Source organism: Pristiophorus japonicus, chromosome 14 (genome assembly GCF_044704955.1).
Source record: "Pristiophorus japonicus isolate sPriJap1 chromosome 14, sPriJap1.hap1, whole genome shotgun sequence".
NCBI classification, from domain to species: Eukaryota; Metazoa; Chordata; class Chondrichthyes; family Pristiophoridae; genus Pristiophorus; species Pristiophorus japonicus.
Genome location: NC_091990.1, coordinates 116487825 through 116507634, shown reverse-complemented (window position 1 = coordinate 116507634; position 19810 = coordinate 116487825). Strand labels below are relative to the sequence as shown.

The 19810-nt window shown below is 46.3% G+C and overlaps 2 protein-coding genes across 27 annotated transcripts in view; one reads left to right on the top strand and one right to left on the bottom strand.

Moving 5' to 3' along the window:
• Nucleotides 1-19810, top strand: part of immp1l (inner mitochondrial membrane peptidase subunit 1) — a 177561-nt gene that overhangs the window by 140984 nt on the left and 16767 nt on the right. For 15 of the 19 annotated variants that reach the window (XR_011596593.1, XR_011596598.1, XR_011596602.1 and 12 more), the window contains one exon: nt 769-856. Coding sequence is in view for 2 of the 19 variants with exons in the window: in XM_070899510.1 (XP_070755611.1) it covers nt 769-879; nt 3563-3625 (174 nt within the window). In the remaining 17 variants the exon portion in view is untranslated. Of the gene's footprint in view, nt 1-768; nt 880-3562; nt 8005-19810 lie in introns of those variants that run through there. The other 4 variants (XR_011596589.1, XR_011596590.1, XM_070899510.1 and 1 more) reach the window with 4 other exon arrangements.
• dnajc24 (DnaJ (Hsp40) homolog, subfamily C, member 24) overlaps nt 9003-19810 on the bottom strand; it is a 103998-nt gene continuing 93190 nt past the window's right edge. For all 8 annotated transcript variants that reach the window (XM_070899514.1, XM_070899513.1, XM_070899515.1 and 5 more), the window contains 2 exons: nt 16189-16257; nt 9003-10002 (listed from right to left, as the gene is read on the bottom strand). In XM_070899514.1, coding sequence (XP_070755615.1) covers nt 9869-10002; nt 16189-16257 — 203 coding nt within the window. In that variant the 3' untranslated portion in view covers nt 9003-9868. The remainder of the gene's footprint in view (nt 10003-16188; nt 16258-19810) is intronic.

The following is a 19810-nucleotide window of genomic DNA, read 5'->3' as shown; positions in this document are numbered from 1 at the left end:
TTGAGTTGCACCAGCTGTCTTGAGAACTTGTAATGAGGGATAAACATGGCATGAGTAGTCTTTCACACCTTGGCCTCTGAAACTGGAATTTACTGCATTATTTTAAAAACAAAGGACATACATAATTCAAATGTAAATCAAATCACAATTAATATGCGGGCATGCTCCTGTCCCTGTGCAACTGTCCCTCGTCATATTCTAAGAAACTTCAGCAATTTTTAAACAAGACACTTCAGTGCTAAACCTTTCCTGGGTGTGCAAGAATAACATCTGATCACAACAGTTAGTCTGTTGATGCCTCATAGCCGAGTGACCTGCAAATGAAACACCTTCACCAGGAACAACCTGAAGGGTTGTGTTCTCATTTAAAAAAGGCCAGAGCTCCACGAGAATGAAATGGCCTCCCCAGTCACCTCCCTGACATGTTCGGCAGCAGATTCATCAGGTATAGCCCTTCTGTTTTATCAGCAACCGAGGTCATTATTTCGCAGTTGCGGTTTGGGGACCTAGCCTGGTGCTGAGGTTGCAGGCACCACCAATCTGTGGAGTTAATTTGCACAGGCCACAGCCACCTCTCTGTATGAAAATACATCTCATGCCAGCCAGCTTGTGAGGCAGTAATGGTATCAGTTTAGTGCTGACAGTGTTAAAATACATGGACTAAAAATAAGCAAACGCCATTTTATTTTCTTGCACACATTTTGTTTCTAGTTGTATCTGTGTGTCTTAAAACCCTCCCAAATAAATCATTGTTTTTATTTGCGTTAGGTACCAAAAGGTCATGTTTGGTTAGAAGGTGACAATCTCCAGAATTCCATCGATTCCAGGACTTACGGACCAGTTCCTTATGCACTGATTCAGGGTCGAGTATGCTTAAAGGTAAACAGCAGCAATCCATGACATGATGGCCTCCGGAGCTGGTGGTCAGCGGCGAAGCAAAGATGTTCGCCGCTCGCTGCCCGCCCCAAAGTAAGCTTCCCACAAAGATCTCGTCTGCGGCGAGTAGTTTGGCTTTTCTGACATGCAGCTGAAATCCACATAGTATAGTGCGATTCCCACAACGCAAGCTGCTGTAATGTCAACAAGCAGTCAATCATAATGCAGAATTCTCACAGACAAGGAACTAGGAAATAGAAAGCACCAATAATCAATCACTTAAAAAAAAAATGACAGAGAGCAAAATAAAGACCAGGACATTGGGTTAAGGTAGAAACTGAAATAAACAAACTTAAAAAAAAAGTAAATTAATTTTAAAAACTAGTCATTTTTAAACTTAATTGAGAAATTAGACATTCCACCAAGATAAACTTACTTTTTCAGGGCCAGACGGTTGTTTATCAGTAGTTAATACTCAAATCGGCGTTAAAAACCCAGTTATACCTCATTCGAATGGATCTAACTTTTTATGGGGTTTCTAATAGCGATATTTGTTCAGAAAAGGAGAAATTTTTGTCAGATCAGTGATTTCATAGAATCATAGAAATTTACAGCACGAAGGAGGCCATTTCCGTGTCCGTGCCGGCCAACAAAGAGCTATCCAGTCTAATCCAACTTTCCAGCTCTTGGTCCGTAGCCCTATAGGGTTACGGCACTTCAAGTGCGTATCCAAGTACTTTTTAACGACTCACTTTTCCCCCAAAGCGCTTTTTTGGCATACTTGAAGAGTTTACGCCCATTTTTTGGGGCCCCAAGTACGCCAAAAAAAAAGTTCTAAGTTTCCCCGTTTGATTCCTTCATTTTGGCACAGACTAACCTGTCCTTTAGTTTTGGGGGTGGAGCCTTGATCTGCGCCAAAAAAAATCAGGTTGCCACGGTAACCAGGGACAAAATATGGGCTGAGGCTGCAAAGTGAAACATACAGCCAGCTCGCAACACATTAAATATATTGCAGCAACTTAAAAACACATTAAAATACATTGCAGCAACTTCCCTCCAATTATTAAAGTTTCCTTTCCCCCCCCTCCCGATGCCGGTTCCGATTCCCGCCCCTATCCCAGGCTGAAGGGCTTCCCGATCTGCTCCCCCGCCTATAGTCCAGGCCGAGTGACCTGTAGGTCCGCTCCCCCACTCCCCCAATCAAGTCACCTGCCGGTCCGCTGCCGGTCCGCTCTGCTGCCCCTCGTCCTGGCCGAAGGGCCTCGCGGTCCCCTCCCCTGCCCGCCCTGAGTGCCGTGCCAGTCCACTCCCTGGCCATAGCCCTGGCCAAATGGCTTGCGAGTCCACTCCTAGCCCCGAGTGCCTTGCTGGTCCCGCGCCTTAGCCCTGGCCTGAAAGGCTTGCCGGTCCGCTCCCCCACCTGCCCCTAGCCCCGAGCGCCTTGCCGGTCCCGCTCCCCCACCCCTATCCCTGGACCAGTGGCCTCCCGGTCTGCTCCCCCGCCCTTGGCCCAAGCAGAACAGCCTCCCGGTCCGCTCCCCCGCCCCGAACCCAGGCCGAACAGCCTCCCGGTCCGCTCCCCCGCCCCTAGTCCAGGCTGGACAGCCTCCCGGTCCGCTCGTCCTGGCCGAGTGGCTGCCCGGTCCACTCCCCCCGCCCCTATCCAGGCTGAATGGCCTCCTCCCTCCCAGTCCCCACACTTAACAATACCCGAAAGGCTTTGCCCCCACCTCTCTCCCTCTCTCTTACCTCTCCTGCTGCTGCTGTCCGGGCATCTGCTGCACTTACCTACATCGATTTCTTTACCTGTGCCGATTTCCTTAACTTTCCAGAAGGTTTTTCTGCAGACGCCACATACGTTGGCCTAAGAAGAACTGGAGTAACTCTCAGCTTGCCAAACTTCCCTAAATGGCCAGAATTGGCATAGGTGGCAAGTTGGCTGAAAAAAAAACTTACCTAAAAAAATCGTAACTGAGTTACACTGGTGCAAATTGATCAGGGAAACTTTTTTTTAAAAACTTAGGCCAAAAAAAATGGCCTGCTCCAAAAAAACGGTGCAAATCAAAGGAAAATTGAGCCCAATATGTGGTGAGGGTTTCTGCCTCTATCACCCTTTCAGGTAGTGCGTTCCAGACCCCCCACCACCCTCTGGGTGAAAACATTTCACCCTCAAATCCCCTCGAAACCTCCTACCAATTACTTTAAATCTCTGCCCCCTGGTTGTTGACCCCTCTGCTAAGGGAACTAGGTCCTTCCTATTCACTCTATCTAGGCCCCTCATAATTTTACACGCCTCAATAAGGTCTCTACTCGGCCTCCTCTGTTCCAAAGAAAACAGAATGATTGCCGGCTCTGGGGTGTTGGTTCCACAGCGCAGCCAGTGTCGGACCCTGAATGACTGACCGCAACATCAGGATTTCAGCGTGAGGCTGCGCATGCGCTAAATCATGAAGTTGCCGTCACTTTCAAAGGTGGAATGATGGCGATCGCAGCCAGTTCGCCGTCATCGGGACTGCAAATTCCGGGCCATTGCTTACGATAGGATAACTTGGATTACCGTAGTACCTACATTACATCACTGGATAATTACATTAAGATTTGTCAAAGTTACAGTGATGGAGTAACACTACACAGGTAAATAATATGGATGTGGCTGATGATACTAATATAGATTTGTATTTTATAGGTTTGGCCTCTACGTGATTTTGGTTTCCTGCAACTAAGTCCCAAAAAAGCATCTCCCCGATGAGTGAAGTAGACCAACGGTTTAGTTCTTAGTCAAACAGACTTCAAAAAAATACAATGCAAAACTAGCAGATGATTTACAACCAGAGACTTCACAAGCACTTGGCGACTGGATAAAGTGATGATGAATTTTGAAAACAACCTACTGTACTCTGAACTATTTATAATACTAAAGATAAATAATGCTACAGAAGGGAACACGAGGTGCATGTGGGGTAGCGGAGAATCGTGGAGTTAGGGATGGCGAGGTCCTTGGGCAGGCTCGGAATGAAAGGAGCAAAGGCTGGTAGTACGGTGAAGATGATTGAGGGTATCTAGGGCAGGCTGCAGCTGATTGCTAACTACCACAGCAGAAAGGAGTAGTGTTGTCGGAGCCGGGAGCACGCTGATGCCTGGAGCGCCTGGCTGGCCGGTGGTGGGAGAAGGAGCCAGTTTGCATGATGCAAAGGCCCTTGTCTAGTTTCATAAGAATTAGGAGCAGGAGTAGGCCATTTGGCCCCTCGAGCCTGCTCCGCCATTCAATGATATCATGGCTGATCGTCTACCTCAACTCCATTTTTCCGCACAATCCCCATATCCCTTAATATCCAAAAATCTATCGATCTCTGTTTGAATATACTCAAAGACTGAGCCTCCACAGCCCTCGGGTAGAGAATTCCAAAGATTCACCACCCTTTCAGTAAAGAAATTTCTCCTCAACTCAGTCCTAAATGGCTGATCCCTTATTCTGAGACTGTGACCCCCAGTTCTAGACTCCTCAGCCAGAGGAAACATCCTCCCTTCATGTGCCCACACTGCCTATAACATGTAGATGTGGTCCACTGTTAAATTAGAACCCCAAACCCATTTCACGTTTGAAAGGGACATTATTCACAGCCAAGTTAAACTGCCACAGGCTATACAGACTGGGAGAAGTGTACTTTCGTGCTCCTTCTGTGATTATCAGACTGATTGAGCAGAAACCCCAAAAATATTTTGAAGTATTTTTAGTCAGGACAAAGCTCAAGGATCCAGTGTTGACAACTGGGAGAACTTTTGTATAGGTCTTCCCACATTTATATGGCAAAAGTTAAATCAAGAACAAGCAGTAAGTCATTTGTCCTATGAAAAGCATAGTCACGGTCAACCACATTGCTCTGGGACAGGCGTCACATACAGGCCAGACCAGGGTAAGGATAGCAGGTTTCCTTCCCTAAAGGATGTCAGTGAGCCAATTGGGCTTTTAAGACAATTTGACAGCTTTGTGGTCACTTTTACTGACACCAGTTTTTTATTTCCAGAATTGCTTTTTAAAAAACTGAATTCAAATTCTCAAACTGCCATGGTGTGATTTTCTGGATTATTAGTCCAGGCCTGTGGAGTGTGAATCCTGTAACATAAGCACTACACTACTGTACCCTCAAGAGGTGCATGTGCTGATGTTCGAGATCACAGGCCAATCATCATCAAAGCAACGGTGAAAAAATTCAACTTTAGGTTTGAATTGATCGTTGTCCTGGATCAATGCTGGGCGGATCTTCTTGGGTTCTGTCCTCAGGTCTGGTGCTCACATTGTGCATACTGTGTGGGAAGGTTATGAGTGCAGGATGCCATAACCAATTTTTGATTCCAATGTTCCTCTCTTTATACATTGGGCCCGAAATTCACCATCCCCGAAGGGACGGATACTGCAGAGTTTGGGTGGTCGATCAAAAAAAAAATCGATCGCCCGCCACGGTCAGGTACTTTTCCCTCCTCGAGCCGCATCCAGCTCGGGGAGGATTTCAGCTGTGTTCACTTCCGCCGGAAATGGCGCGGTGAAGCCGCTGTAAAGGAGGGATTCCAGCAGTGAGTTGTGTAGCATGCGGACCACTGGAAAGGGACTACCATAGCAAAATTCACCAAGGAAGAGGTAGGACTTTTTCCGGCAGTGCCCCCGCGAGGTTTTCAATGTGGTGCTCGAATGCTGAGGCCCTTTGGTAGGTAAAAAGTTTTCTTACTTATTATTGTTTTAATTTCATTTTCCAGCATGTATCCACAGTATTTATCTTTTCATATAGTTTTATTAATTGTTTTGGCTCCATTAAACCTGCTGATTGCAGCTCAGAGGTTTGCACATACCCCTATACAACTTTCAGGTCTGATTCTCTTTAGTGGACTCCTGTGGACTGCAGAGACTTGCTTTGCAGGGTTCACCCTGAGGATGGGAGGAGTGTTGGGAGGACGACACCTGGTCAGAAGCAAGGTGGCACGCAGAAGGCATCGCCATCAGCACTGTGCAGACAGGCAGCGGGCAAGGGAGGCAGCAGCCATGATTCGTTCATTCTACGCCAGACCAGTGTGCCCGCCATCTTTACTGGCCCATCAGGATTGCGGTTGGCTGCTTGGGGACAAGGGATATCCCGTCCACTTGGCTGCTCACTCTGCGGAACCCCTGGACAGCGCCAGAGCTTGCATTGTGCCACCGCTCATTGTGCCACCAGGTGCATCATCAAGCAGTGCATAGGCATCCTTAAGCAGATTCCGGTGCCTGGACCGCTCTGATGGCACCTTGCAGTACTCTCAACGGGTCTCCATAATCGTCGTGGTCTGCTGCATGCTGCACAACCTGGCCATCATGAGGGGAGAGTTGCTGGAGGTTGAGCCAGCAGTACCACCTGAGGAAGAGGAGGAGGTACAGGAGGAGAAGATTCCCGTCGCCCCAGAGCTAGGAGGCATCAACCCATTGCTACTCCGGAAGGGCCGGTGCAGGCTGGCCAGCACCCTCCTGGGAGGTGCCTGACACCTCACCTGCAATCTCCCACCATGCAATGTGTACTGCCATCAGGAAACAGTATTATTCTTCTGTCCTCCACACCGTCCATCACTGTCTCCAGCTCCATATGTGAACCTGTTGGCTCTCCTTGCACCTCTTAGATCAGCCATCCTTCCAACCTCCTTCCTCCCACCCCACCTCCTCCCCTCAGGGCCTTGCTGCAAACCCTGCACTGGGTCATTAGAAACCCTTGAATTTCTGTGTGGTGATAACGCTCAAATTAAGACAACCAAGCCGCTGAAAAATCCACTTTGGAATGGTTCATTTGCACTGGGAACCTTTTGGAGCTGAATATGGGGTGGCACAGCCACAAACAAATTTTGGCACTAATGGCCACAAAAAGGTGGGAGGAGCACCAGCTTTGCAGCGGTACTGAATTTCGGGACCATTGAGTATTCCCGCAACTTCAAAAGTCTTGCCTTCAGCTTTTAATTAAAAATGTGATTTCTTCAGATGAGACTTTAAACCGAGGCCCCATCTGCTCTCTCAAGTGGACGTAAAAGATCCCACGGCACTATTTTGAAGGAGGAGCAGGGGAAGAGTTGTCCACTATTTATCCCTCAATCTAAAACATTCATTATCTAGTCATTATCACATTGCTGTTTGTCGGAGCTCACTTATGTGCAAATTGGCTGCTGAGTTTCCCACATTACAATAGTGACTACATTCCAAAAGTACTTAATTGGCTATAAAGCGCTTTGAGACGTCTGGTGGTCATGAAAGGCACTATATAAATCCAAGTCTTTCAATTTTAGCCCATTTACTTTCAAAACCCTATCCTTTGGAATGTAAGCTGCTGAATCTGTCACGTTTATATTGCCACAATGCAAGGTGAATTCCACAACAATGGATAACTCGCACATGCGAGATTCACTGTTGCTCCAATCTGCGCTTCGCCAGTCTGGCTGGAACCTGCCCAGGTACCAGCGGAAGGTGCGTAGAGAGAGCCCATTGCTGGGCTGAATAGGCTGGCTCAGTCCCAGTCCCAAACCAGCGAACCCCACCAAAGTGCCAGTGACAGCAGCTGTTTATATCCGTCAGCGCTGAGCCTGGCATCACTCCATTTACGCTGTATAGTTGCCCTCCGACAGTGCACTTGCCAGTAGAGGTAATTTTGTAAAGCGAACGCTGTATTCGCTCTCATCAGAGTTTCTTCAGCATGCTATGGATCGAAGCTTCGTGCTCAGTTCTCCAAATAGAACCAGCAGTAGCATACCCAGCCGTTTAAAGAATTTGTAGTGGAAAATTGCAGGCCATTCTTGCAGTACTGCACAGAATCACATCCCACACTGCCTACATACCTCACAGTTGCAAATCTGCTCACTTGAATGCTGATACCTAAATATTCAACTTCAGTTACCAAAAAAACAGGTGCTATAACAGAGCCAACACGAACCAGTTTTTCTGGCTTAGGAACGACCATACTTAAGATCATGGGATTAGTCTGGTAAAGAGCCGGCAAAGACGCGATGGGTTGAATGGTCTCCTTCTGTGCTATAAACTTCTGTGTTAACTTGTGTAGATTTAAAAGCAAAATTGTGAAAAATTGCACGTTGCTGTTCTTCAGTAAAATATTTATGATATTCAAACGATTGTTGTATTTTCTCACTTGTGTCAGCATTTCATTGAGTAGGAGAATTCTGTCTCCGCTGTGGTAAATTTTACATTAGTCAACAAAACTTCAATGTTGTATTTGAATAGGCTTTGCTCAGATGTGGAGGAGTAGCAACTAGGTGATGCTCGAACTGTGAGCCGGGGAGTTGGCACAAGAGCAGCAACAGGCTGTGTGTGGTGGCACTGAGGAGGGAGTGGGAGGATAATGGTGGCAGTAGGTCACATCAACTTAAAAATGAGATCTATTCAGTTTCTAGCTTATTAATTTATGAATCGTGCTGAAACATGGGCCTTAAACAGGTAGGTTAGAACATATATTTAACAGTGGCCAGAACACAGCCGTGAGTCTACACTGAACCAACCAGAAAGATCCAGAGTGAGATTTCAAACAACAACCTGTATTTATATAGCGCCTTTAACGTAGTGAAACGTCCCAAGGCGCTTCACAGGAGTATTATGAGATAAAAATGACACCGAGCCGCATAAGTAGAATTAGCGCAGGTTGGTCAAAGAGGTATGTTTTAAGGAGTGTCTTGAAGGAGGAATGAGAGGTAGAGAGGCGTAGAGGTTTAGGCAGGGAGTTCCAGAGCTTGGGGCCCAGGCAACAGAAGGCACAGCCACCAATGGTTGAGTGATTATAAACAGAAAGAACACAATAAAATGAGATTTTGTTAGGTTATGGCACATGTCAGGTTAAATCAACAAAACATGAACCTTTTTAAAGTCATGGATAAATGCTACTAAGGTCCAGTGAATACCCATAAAATGAACATAAAAACAAAAATTACAACAAATTCGATAAACAAAATGATTCATCTTTTAATCACTAACAGCTTCTACATTCACAGCTGGATGTACGGTATCAAGGTTCAAACATTGACCCCAGGGGCAGAGACACCTCCTACTTTGCCTTTCGCTCCTGCTGAACCTTCCCCCCCCCCCCCCGCCCCGCCCAGCCCATTCCCGCCCCCGAGGCCATGTTACATGCGCACTCTGGCTGTACCCACACTACACAATGAAAGTGCTGAACATAAACTGGCCCCGCAATAAATTCTCTGTTGTTTGACAGGACAGCTCTCATCGGTGAGCGCCTGTATGAAATAGGCTCTGGGAAACCTGTGCACTGTTCACTCTCGAACCCCAACCACTCAAAGCTAGGCTGTCATATTACTGAGGCTCACAATCTGACCGTTGGTTTTGATTCGATTGATGGAACCATTTAGAGTGAGTTTCTGCTAGGCAGCTGCGGGAATCAGTGCTTCATTTAAACTCATTCATCCCAGTCTGCATTTCTAGTTTTCATTCATCACTGTGTCAGCTGTGGCTCAGTGGGTAGCACACTCACCTCCGAGTCAGCATTGTAGGTTCAAGTCCCACTCCAGGAACTTGAGCACAGAAATCTAGGCTGACACTCCAGTGCTGAGAGCGCGCTGCATTGTCGGAGGTGCTGTCTTTCGGATAAGACATTAAACTGAGGTCCAGTCTACCCTCTCAGATGGATGTAAAAGATCCCATGGCACTATTTAGAAGAGCAGGGGAGTTATCTCAGGTGCCCTGACCAATTTTATCCCTCCGTCAACATAACAAAAACAGATTATCTGGTCATTATCACATTGCTGTTTGCGGGAGCTTGCTGTGCACAAATTGGCTGCTGCATTTTCCACATTACAACAGTGACTACACTCAAAGTATTTCATTGGTTGTAAAGTGCTTTGAGATGTTCGGTGGTCGTGAAAGGCGCTATGTAAATGCAAGTCTTTCTTTTCTTTGGTCGCCAGACCTGTGGCTGATATCTTCCAAATGAAAACCAGTTTTTAAAAAAAAACAAATTGAAAGATTTCAACATCTGTTCAAGATCTCTACGCTGAGAGAGCAAGTGTTGCAGCAGATGAGTAACACATTTTCTTCTGCCTCTTCTTTGGAAAGAACATATTCACCACCACATCGACAATCATACGTGTAGCATTGGTCAGCTAGAAAAGAAAACATTGACCGATCAGCATTTCTGCGTCGCGTAAATCAAAAACCTCTTTTTTGTAATGCTTTGGCATTATTACATCAGAATACATGCATCAATACATTGCAGTTATGTTGTTAAAAATGTTTACATATCTAATGATTTTAATTGAAATGGAGTGTTTTTCTCACACATGGGCTGCATTTTCAGCTTTTAGGATTTCAGGGAGTTAATGACGGCAGGCAGTCCTGATACCGCCTGGAAAAGGTTTGCGCCTCAGTCAGCAAAATTGAGCAGCTGGGCCCTGAATGTTGGGCGGAGCGCTTAGGAAGGTGTTGTACACCTCTCAGAGCGCTGGGCCGGTTGTGCATGGGAAAATCCCGAGCTAAAGAGCCGGCTCAGGAGCGTTGTAAGAGAGACCTGGGGAGAACAAAAACATTCCCAACACAAAGCCCATGCCATCACAACATAAATCGCAAAATAAAATAAAATAAAAACAATCACACTTTGCTGAGGTCGACATCACTTACCTCTCTGCAGCTGCTACATTTTGGACTGCCCGCTTTCACGGGCCTTCCCAGCAGGGCGCTCTACGCAATGCTACGGATCGGGCAGGAGTCAAAAATTGAGCTGGTATTGCAACCAGGGACGTTGCACACCGGCTCGCCTCTCCTGGGCGGTAACACTGCCATTGTTGCCCCTCCAGGACAAAAACAGAGGCAGACAACAGCGGAAAATCCAGCCCAATATCCATTGTGATAGCAACGCTTCAGACTAAACCAATTGTTCACAATCTTAGTGTGGTGCTGGACTCCATATCCTTTCCATCACCAAAATCGCTTACTTCCATCTCCGCAAAAGTGCCCATCACTGCTCCTACCCCAGCCTCTCTGCCATTGTAACCTTCAGACTCGACGACTACACCGCTCACGTTGTTGGTATCCCATCCCCCAACATCCATAAACTCCAACCTTTTCTCAGGGCAAGAGATGGGGAGTAATTGTCGACCTTGCCAATAACGTCCACATCCCAAGAATGAAAGATCTCTCTCTATTGCCTCGCCCCACCTCATCTCCACAACCTCCTCCAGTCCTATATCTTTCTCCCCAATCCCCCCAACACTTTGTTCCTCTGATTCTGCCCTTGTGTGTACCCCCTCCTCTCCCCACCATTGGTGACAGCCTTCAGCCTCCCAGGTCCTGCGCTCTGGAATTCACCTAAACCTTTCTATCCATCTCTTAAAAACCTTCTCAAAGTCTCTTTGGCCGAGCTTTCGGTTATCCTTCCCCTAATCTCTGCTTTCCTGGCTTGGCTTCCTGTCTTCCATAGGTCAATCTGTGAAGCGCCTTGGGACATTTCTTACAAGGATGCTGTAACAAGTTATTGTGATAATACTATTATTGATGTGGTTCTCCATAGTTTTGGGGCCATGTCCTAATAAAGATGCCCTGCAGATGGGATCATTGCTAATGCTATATTCTCTCTTCTGATGAGGCGAACTATTAAACAATTTAAATTTAAAACTAAACTAGCTCATCATAGTTTCACTAACCTAATTAAAAAGATCAAAAGTTACAGTGTCAGCTGTGGCTCAGTGGGTAGCACATTCGCCTCTAAATCAGAAGGTTATGGGTTCAAGACCCACTCCAGGGACTTGAACACAAAAATCTAGGCTGACACTCCACAGTGCAGTGCTGAGGGAGTGCCGCACTGTCAGAGGTGCCGTCGTTCGGATGAAACGTTAAACCGAGGCCCTGTCTGCTCTCAGGTGGACGTAAAAGATCCCACAGCACTATTTCTAAGAAAAGCAGGGGAGTTACCTCTGGTGTCCTGGCCAATATTTATCCCTTAATCATCATAACAAAAAACAGATTATCTGGTCATCATCATATTGCGTTTGTGGGAGCTTGCTTGTGTGCAAATTGGCTGCCGCGTTTCCCACATTACAACATTGACTACATTCCAAAAGCACTTAAAATTAATTGGCTATAAAGCGCTTGGAGACATCCGGTGGTCGTGAAAGGCGCTATATAAATCTAAAATGTCCCTTTCTTTCTTTGCCTTCTGATCAGCGCAATATCAACAGCCCAAGAAGACAATGCAGATGGACTTCCCACTGTTGGAAGGAAATACTGATGACACAAAACCTCTCTCTGCCTTCCAAACTATCCTGAGAAGCCAGTAATGTTAATGAATGCAGCTCAGGTTTGTGTGTTCACTTTCCAGGGCATGGTGGGAAATAAGCGATAACCTGCACACCAAGCAGACAGCTCCCATCTCTGCGAACTCCTCCAGTCATGTCCCTTCCCCCACCCATTGATCCTGACTGACCTTTTAAGCATTCCACCTCTCTTCATCCCACCATCATCACCTTGGCTATACTTTCTAAAACTTCCTCCCTTAGCCACTCAGCCTTGCAAAATCTTCTCAAAACCCATCCTTACGTCTTCGCTTTTGGTCATTCAACCCTGGACCATTGTTCATTCCTTTTAATCTATATTTTTCTCTGTGCGCTCTTATCTTGGGACATTTTGTACGTTGAAAAAAAAGTGCTATATTAATGCTACAGACGCTGGTCTCCAATCGTCTTGGATCCTCTTGTCATTGGACCAAATCCTTGCTCGGTCAAGTTCGTGTGGTAGTCGGTGTGCAACGGACGGCCACCCCACATTAAAAGAATTCACGCACAGGCATCTTCCACCCTTTAAAATGAAGTTTGGGACCTGGAACATCAGGACCTCATGGACAACCCCAACAGCGACAAGACCGGAACGTCATACTATCATTAATGCAAGCTGTGGTTGGTTGTTGGTCACACACTCCTGAACTAACACAAAGCACCTCAGAGTGCCTTCATCCAACATCAGCATTAAACACTCCTAGGTCAGATATGGCACAAACAGACAGAGATTGCTCCAACCCCAACCTCAGGAGAGCACCCCATCTAACAGCAATGTGGCATTTTTCCATTTTCCATTTTCCATACCAACCACCCGTAGGCTTGTCTGAAGGATATTAGTGATGAACTACAGGCAGTTTTGTGCTGCCTCTCCTCCCTGCAAATGTCTACCTCTGACCAAGCTTTTTGGTCACCTGTATAGCTCCTCCTGTGGCTTGCTATCATGTACTGTTTGAGAACGCTCCTGTGAAGTGCCTTGAGACACTTTACTATGGTAGAGGCGCTATATAAATGCAAGTTGTTGCTGATGTAGGCAAATGAACTGAGACAGGCCAAACTTATTTCAAATTGAAGCCTTACACCTAACAGAGGGAACTTTCATCCCAATAGCATGGGCTAGATTTAAGCCAGGTCCCAGAGGTAAAAAGCCAGTGTCTAGTCCACTTCACCACCAAGTACACTCAACAACAACTTATATTTATATAGTGCCTTTAAAATAGTCAAAGGTCCCAAGGCGCTTCACAGGAGTATTAAAAGACAAAGAACTTGACACCCGAGCAACACAAGGAGAAATTCGGGCGGATGACCAAAAGCTTGGTCAAAGAGTTGGTTTTAAGGAGCGATTTAAAGGAGGAAAGAAAGGTAGAGAGGCGGAGAGAATTAGGCAGGGAATTCCAGAGCTTAGGGCCTATGCAATTGAAAACATGGCCACCAATGGTTGAGTGATTATTAGGGATGCTCAAGAGGGCAGAATTGGAGGAGCGCAGTTGTCTCGGGCTTGGCGGGGGGGAGGGGGAGGGGCCGGAGGAGATTACAGAGATAGGGAGGGGCGAGGCCATGGAGGGATTTGAAAATAAGGATGGGAATTTTGAAATCAAGGCGTTGCTTAACCGGGAGCCAACGTAGGTCAGCCTGCACAGGGTGATGGGTGAACGGGACTTTGTGCGAGTTAGCACACCGCAGCCGAGTTTTAAATGAGCTCAAGTTCACATAGGGTAGAACGTGGGAGGCCAGCCAGGAGTACGTTGGAATAGTCAAGTCTAGAACCATGGATGAGGGTTTCAGCAGCAGATGAACTGAGGCAAAGGCGGAGACGGGCGATGTTACAGAAGTGGAAATAGGCGGTTTTAGTTATGCCGCGGATATGTGGTCGGAAGCTCTTTTCAGGGTCAAATATGACACCAAGGTTGCGAATAGTGTGGTTCAGCCTCTGATAGATGTTAGGGAGAGGGATGGAGTCAGTGGCTAGGGAATGGAGTTTGAGGCAGGGACCGAAAACTATGGCTTTGGTCTTCCCAATATTCAATTGGAGAACATTTCTGCTCATCCAGAACTGGATGCTGGACAAGCAGTCTGACAATTTAGACAGTGGAAAGGCCGAGAGAAGTGGCGGTGAGGTAGAGCTGGGTGTCGCAGTGTACATGTGGAAACTGACGCTGTGTTTTCGGATGATGTCGCCAAGGGGCAGCATGTAAATGAGAAATAAGAGAGGGCCCAAGGCTAGATCCTTGGGCTACCCCAGAGGTAACGATGCGGGGCGGGAAGAGAAGCCATTGCAGGCGATTCTCTGGTTACGATTAGATAGATAAGAATGGAACCAGGCGAGTGCAGTCCCACCCAACTGGGCGACAGTGGAGAGGCACTGGAGAAGGATGGAGTGGTCAACTGTGTCAAGACTGCAGACAAGTCAAGAAGGACGAGGAGTTTACCTTTGACACAGTCACAAAGGATGTCATTTGTGACTTTGATGAGAGCCATTTCGGTACTGTGGCAGGGGCGGGAACCTGATTGGAGGGATTCAAACATGGAGTTGCAGGAAAGCTGGGCACGGATTTGGAAGACGACAACATGTTCAAGGAGAGGAAAGGGAGGTTAGCAATGGGACGGTAGCTTGCAAGGACGGAGGGGTCAAGGGTTGGTTCTTTGAGGAGGAGGTGATGATGGCAGATTTGAGGGGAGTGGGGGGACAGTACCTGAGGGGAGCGAACCGTTAACAGTGTCAGCTAATATGGGAACCAGAAAAGGAAATTGGGTGGTCAGCAGTTTGGTGGGAATAGGGTCAAAGGAGTGGGAAGTGGGTCCATGGGCAAGATAAGCACGGAGAGGTCATGAGGAGAGATCAGAGAGAAACTAGAGAAAGATGCGAGATCAGGGCTAGGGCAGGGTAAAAGTTTGCCCCGGTTGGTTAGGAGAAAGAAGGGAAGTGGAAGAGGCAGCTGAACGGATGGTCTCCATCTTAAGAGACAAAGAAGTTCCTGAACTCCTCAAACTTGTTATCAGAGGTGAGGGTGGAGGAGACGGAGGAGACAGAGGAAAGGGGTTTAAGCGGATGGTTGGCAATCAAGAATAGAAGCCAGGGTTTATCTGAATAGTGAGCAACTTTGGCAGACGAGAGCAGGACCCAATAATCCTTCATGTGGTCCAGCCAGGTCTGGCTAAACCAGTTGTCCGCCATATTTGTTCAAGTCTGCGACCTTTGGACTTAAGGGAGCGAAGATAAGGGTCCAGAGGTAAAAAGCCAATGTCTAACCCACTTCGCCACCAAGTACCCTCCATTGGTTATGTTTAAGCAATCAAGTCCAGTTCACACAATCATAGAATGACACACCACAGAAGGAAGCCATTAGGCCCATCGTGCCTGTGGCAGCTCTTTGAAAGAGCTACTCAACTAGTCCCACGCCCCTGCTCTTTCCCCATAGCCCTGCACTGTCTTCCTCCTTCCAAGTATTTTCCAATTCCCTTTTGAAAGTTACTATTGAATCTAATTCCACCGCCCTTTCAGGCAGTGCTTTCCAGTTGCTCCATTAATATTGTATCACATCAATATCCACAGAGTAACTTGCATTTATACAGTGCCTTTTAACATCGCTCAGAAATGCCCCAAAACACGACCCATGGAATAAACTTATTTAGTACAGCTATGGTTAGGTGCGTATTTGCAGCAGCCATTTTCCATACATCAATAAAGTGAGTGGTCAGTTAATCTGCTCTTGTTGGTGCTGGTTGAGAACATAGCCCAGGACACTGGGAGAACTCACTGCTCTTGCATGGAATCTTAAACGTACATCTGAGCCACCAGCACATCTCATCTAAAAGACGGCACCTCAGACAATGCGGCACTCCCTCCGTACTGCACGGAATTGTCAGCCTAGGTCACGCGCTCAAGATTCAACTCACAACCCTCTGACTTGGGAGCGACAGTGCTACTGCTGAGCCAAACTGACACCGAGTCACCTATGCCAACAGTTTCAGCACCTCATTACCCTCAGCTATTATTCTGGATACACCAGCACTAATCCTTACCTTCAATCCAATTCAGGTTTTCCAAAGGGACTTGAGCATCAACTGGCCACTTCTGTGTCATGGCCACTTCTGAAACAAAAGAGCAGTTCATTTTATCAAGAACCAGTAAGGATTAACTTTGATGAAATGCTGCCAATGTGATTCCTATATTTCTGAATGGTTAATCCTCCCCCCCACCCACTCATAGTTCCTATTGTTTTAAAATGTTCTTTATTGCAAAGTATTTACAGCACAGAAACAGGCCATTCGGCCCAACTGGTCCACACATCACACCAACCTCCTCCCACCCCATCAGCATAATCTCCTATTCCATTCTGCCTCATGTGTTCATCTAGCTTTCCCTTAAATGCAACTATGCTATTTGCCTCAACTACTTGTGGTAGTGAGTTCCACATTCTCACCACTCTGGGTAAAAAAGTTTCTCCTGAATTTCCCTACTAGGTTTATTAGTGACCGTCTTATATTGATGGCCCCTTATTTTGGTCTCCCCACAAGTGAAAACATCATCTCTACATCGACCCTATCAAACCCCTTTCATGATCTTAAACACCTCTATTAGGTCACCCCTCCGCCTTCTCTTTTCTAGAGGAAAGAGCTCCAGCCTGTTCAATCTAATTAGAAGTAAAATAGCGCCTTGTGCCATCATACTTCTGGCATGTTCAACATGAATCAGCTGAAGGAAGGAGGGCTGTTTGCCCACACATCTGCTGTCACTTATTTCCAAAGTAACTCACTGCATAGGGACCGACAGAATTGAGCTCGCCGTTGCATGCAATTGTACTTGATCCGTCAGCAGAAAAGGGACCTTTTCTCTTTAGGATAACAACTTGTATTTATATAGCGCCTTTAAAGTAGTGAAACGTCCCAAAGCACTTCACAGGAGTATTATGCGATAAGAATTTGACATCGACTGACATAAGTAGAAATTAGCACAGGTGACCAAAAGCTTGGTCAAAGAGGTATGTTTTAAGGAGTGCCTTGAAGGAGGAAAGAGAGGTAGTAGCGAGGCGGAGAGGTTTAGGCAGAGAGTTCCAGAGCTTGGGACCTAGGCAACAGAAGGCACAGCAACCAATGGTTGAGCGAATATAATCAGGGCTGCTCAGGAGGGCACAATTCGAGGAGCGCAGATATTAACTCTTATTACAAAATAAATTAAACAAGAAGTTATCTACTCGACATGCAACTCCGTGACATTGAAATGGAACAACCACATGAATTTTAATAAGATTTCTCTAAATTTAGACATCCAGTTACATAATTCCTATTTAAAATATTTAAAGTCCTGGAAATAAATCTTCACAATTTAGACATTACATATACTACCATTTACAAGCAAGGTTTTATTGGGCATTTATCAGTCTTTAAGCATACATATTAATCACACAGTGAGCGCTTAGACATGCACTCAAGTTCTTCTGAGTAAATGTGGAGCAGAGTTTAGATTGGATGCTGTGTGTTAATTAATACATAGGTGTGAACTCGTACATTCCTGATGTTGTAACCTCCCTAGAGTTTAATTCGATGATAAGATTCCTTCCTACTGCAAGTGTTAATATTAGGCTGGCTCAAAGGTTAATGATGTCAGAATGACAGAGACAGAGAGAGCGAGAGACAGAGAGCGAGAGATGAATGCTCTAGAGTGCACTGTACAGCTAAAAACACTGCTCTCTAAGGGTGTTGGATTAACTGCATTGCACTTTATAATTTTATTGGTTTTAAAACAAAATCAACAATGATATGACTATAGTTCAATCTTTGGTGATCACAGAGACTCTCAGCATCACCGTGACAGTCAGTCACTGTACTGAGAACTGCTGAGGGCACAAATTTAGGCTTAAAAATGACTAAATACCCTCAGAATATTAATGTGTCACAAATCAGATATCCCGCAATAAGCCAACAACAGGGTTCAGATGACTTGCTGGTGTGAAGTTCACAATTGTGGTTTGTAAGGTGAACCCTTTAGTTATATTCCAGCTTTCTGATCCGACTGACATCTGCACTACTTTCCCAATGGATGTTTTTCATATCAAAACACCATCATGCTATCAATACTTTGTTACATTGCTAATGTAAAATGACAATCTCCTTCTGGTCTCTTCTTCAAATGACTGGTTAAGCACGCCCTTCAAGCCTCATTCCTGGTGAATCATGAAGTTCCTTCATTCAGTGCGGAGGCTACAAGCTGTGCTTTAAGATTTTAAAACAATGTTGTATGGTTCAGATCCTGAAGAGCAATAAGCAGCAGTGATATTTGTATCTAAACGACAACTCTGTACTTATATAGGGCCTTTAATGTAGTAAAACATCCCAAGGCAATTCACAGGAGTGTTGTGAGACAAAAGATTTGACACCGAGCCACATAAATAGAAATTAGGGCAGGTGACCAAAAGCTTGGTCAAAGAGTTAGGTTTTAAAGAATGTCTTAAAGGAGGAAAGAGAGGTAGAGAGCCGGAGAGGTTTAGGGAGGGAATTCCCGAGCTTAGGGCCTAGGCAACTGAAGGCACGGCCATTATAATGGTTGAGCGATTATAATCAGGGATGCTCAAGAGGGCAGAATTAGAGGAGCGCAGATATCTCGGAGGGGGGGTGGGGGTGGGGGGGGGGTTGCGGGGCTGGAGGAGATTACAGAGATAGGGAGGGGCGAGATCATGGAGGGATCTGAAAACAAGGATGAGAATTCTGAAATCGAGGCGTTGCTTAACCGGGAGCCAATGTAGGCCAGCGAGCAGTGGGGTGATGGCTGAGTGGGACTTGGTGCGAGTTAGGACACGGGCAGCCGAGTTTTGGATGGCTTCAAATTTACGTAGGGTAGAAAGTAAGTGAGAGGCCAGCCAGGAGTGCATTGGAATAGCCAAGGCTAGAGGTAACAAAGGCATGGATGAGAGTTTCAGCAGCAGCTGAGCTGAGGCAAGGGCAGAGACCGACGATGTTACGAAGGTGGAAATAGGCGGTGTTTGTTATACCACGGTATAACATGGTGTATGACATACTCTTATATATACGCCAAGCAAGCACCCCCTGCTCACTCTACGTGGGCCTTCACTGCATCAAGTCCCCAATCCATTCTTTTGGCCACACAGCATTCAGTGATTGTGACTCAACTGTGAAGGAAAGATCCAGAGCTGCTAGTTTCTGTACTTTCATTTTTTTGGGGGGGGGGGGGGTCGGTAGGTGATGGAGGTCAAAGGGGCTTAAAAATGTCCAAACCAAACTACTGATAATTCACACAAATTGATTTTCTGGTTGTACAAGTATGAATTTTATCCTTGTAGGGATGTCCCCATGTTGTCCAAAGCACATAGACATAGTCAGAAACAGGCAAGGCTTAGCACACTTGCCCTAAACCACTCCACATTGCTATCACTCTCCCACCTTCGAAAGCCTCCTCAAAATCCATCTCTTCTTGGGCGTGTCTTGAGCTCAACTCCACTGATCCCTCCCTTTGCAGCTCAAACTCTGGGCTTGGCACCAGGAAGCGTTTTGGGATAGTTTTAAAAAGGTGTAACACCATTGCAAGCGGTCGTCATGTCAGCGGTGCAAGGTCATCTGATGGCTGACAACACCTGGGCTGGGTTTGAGGAAACCGGACACTCAAACAAGGCTGTTGATTCTTCTCAGC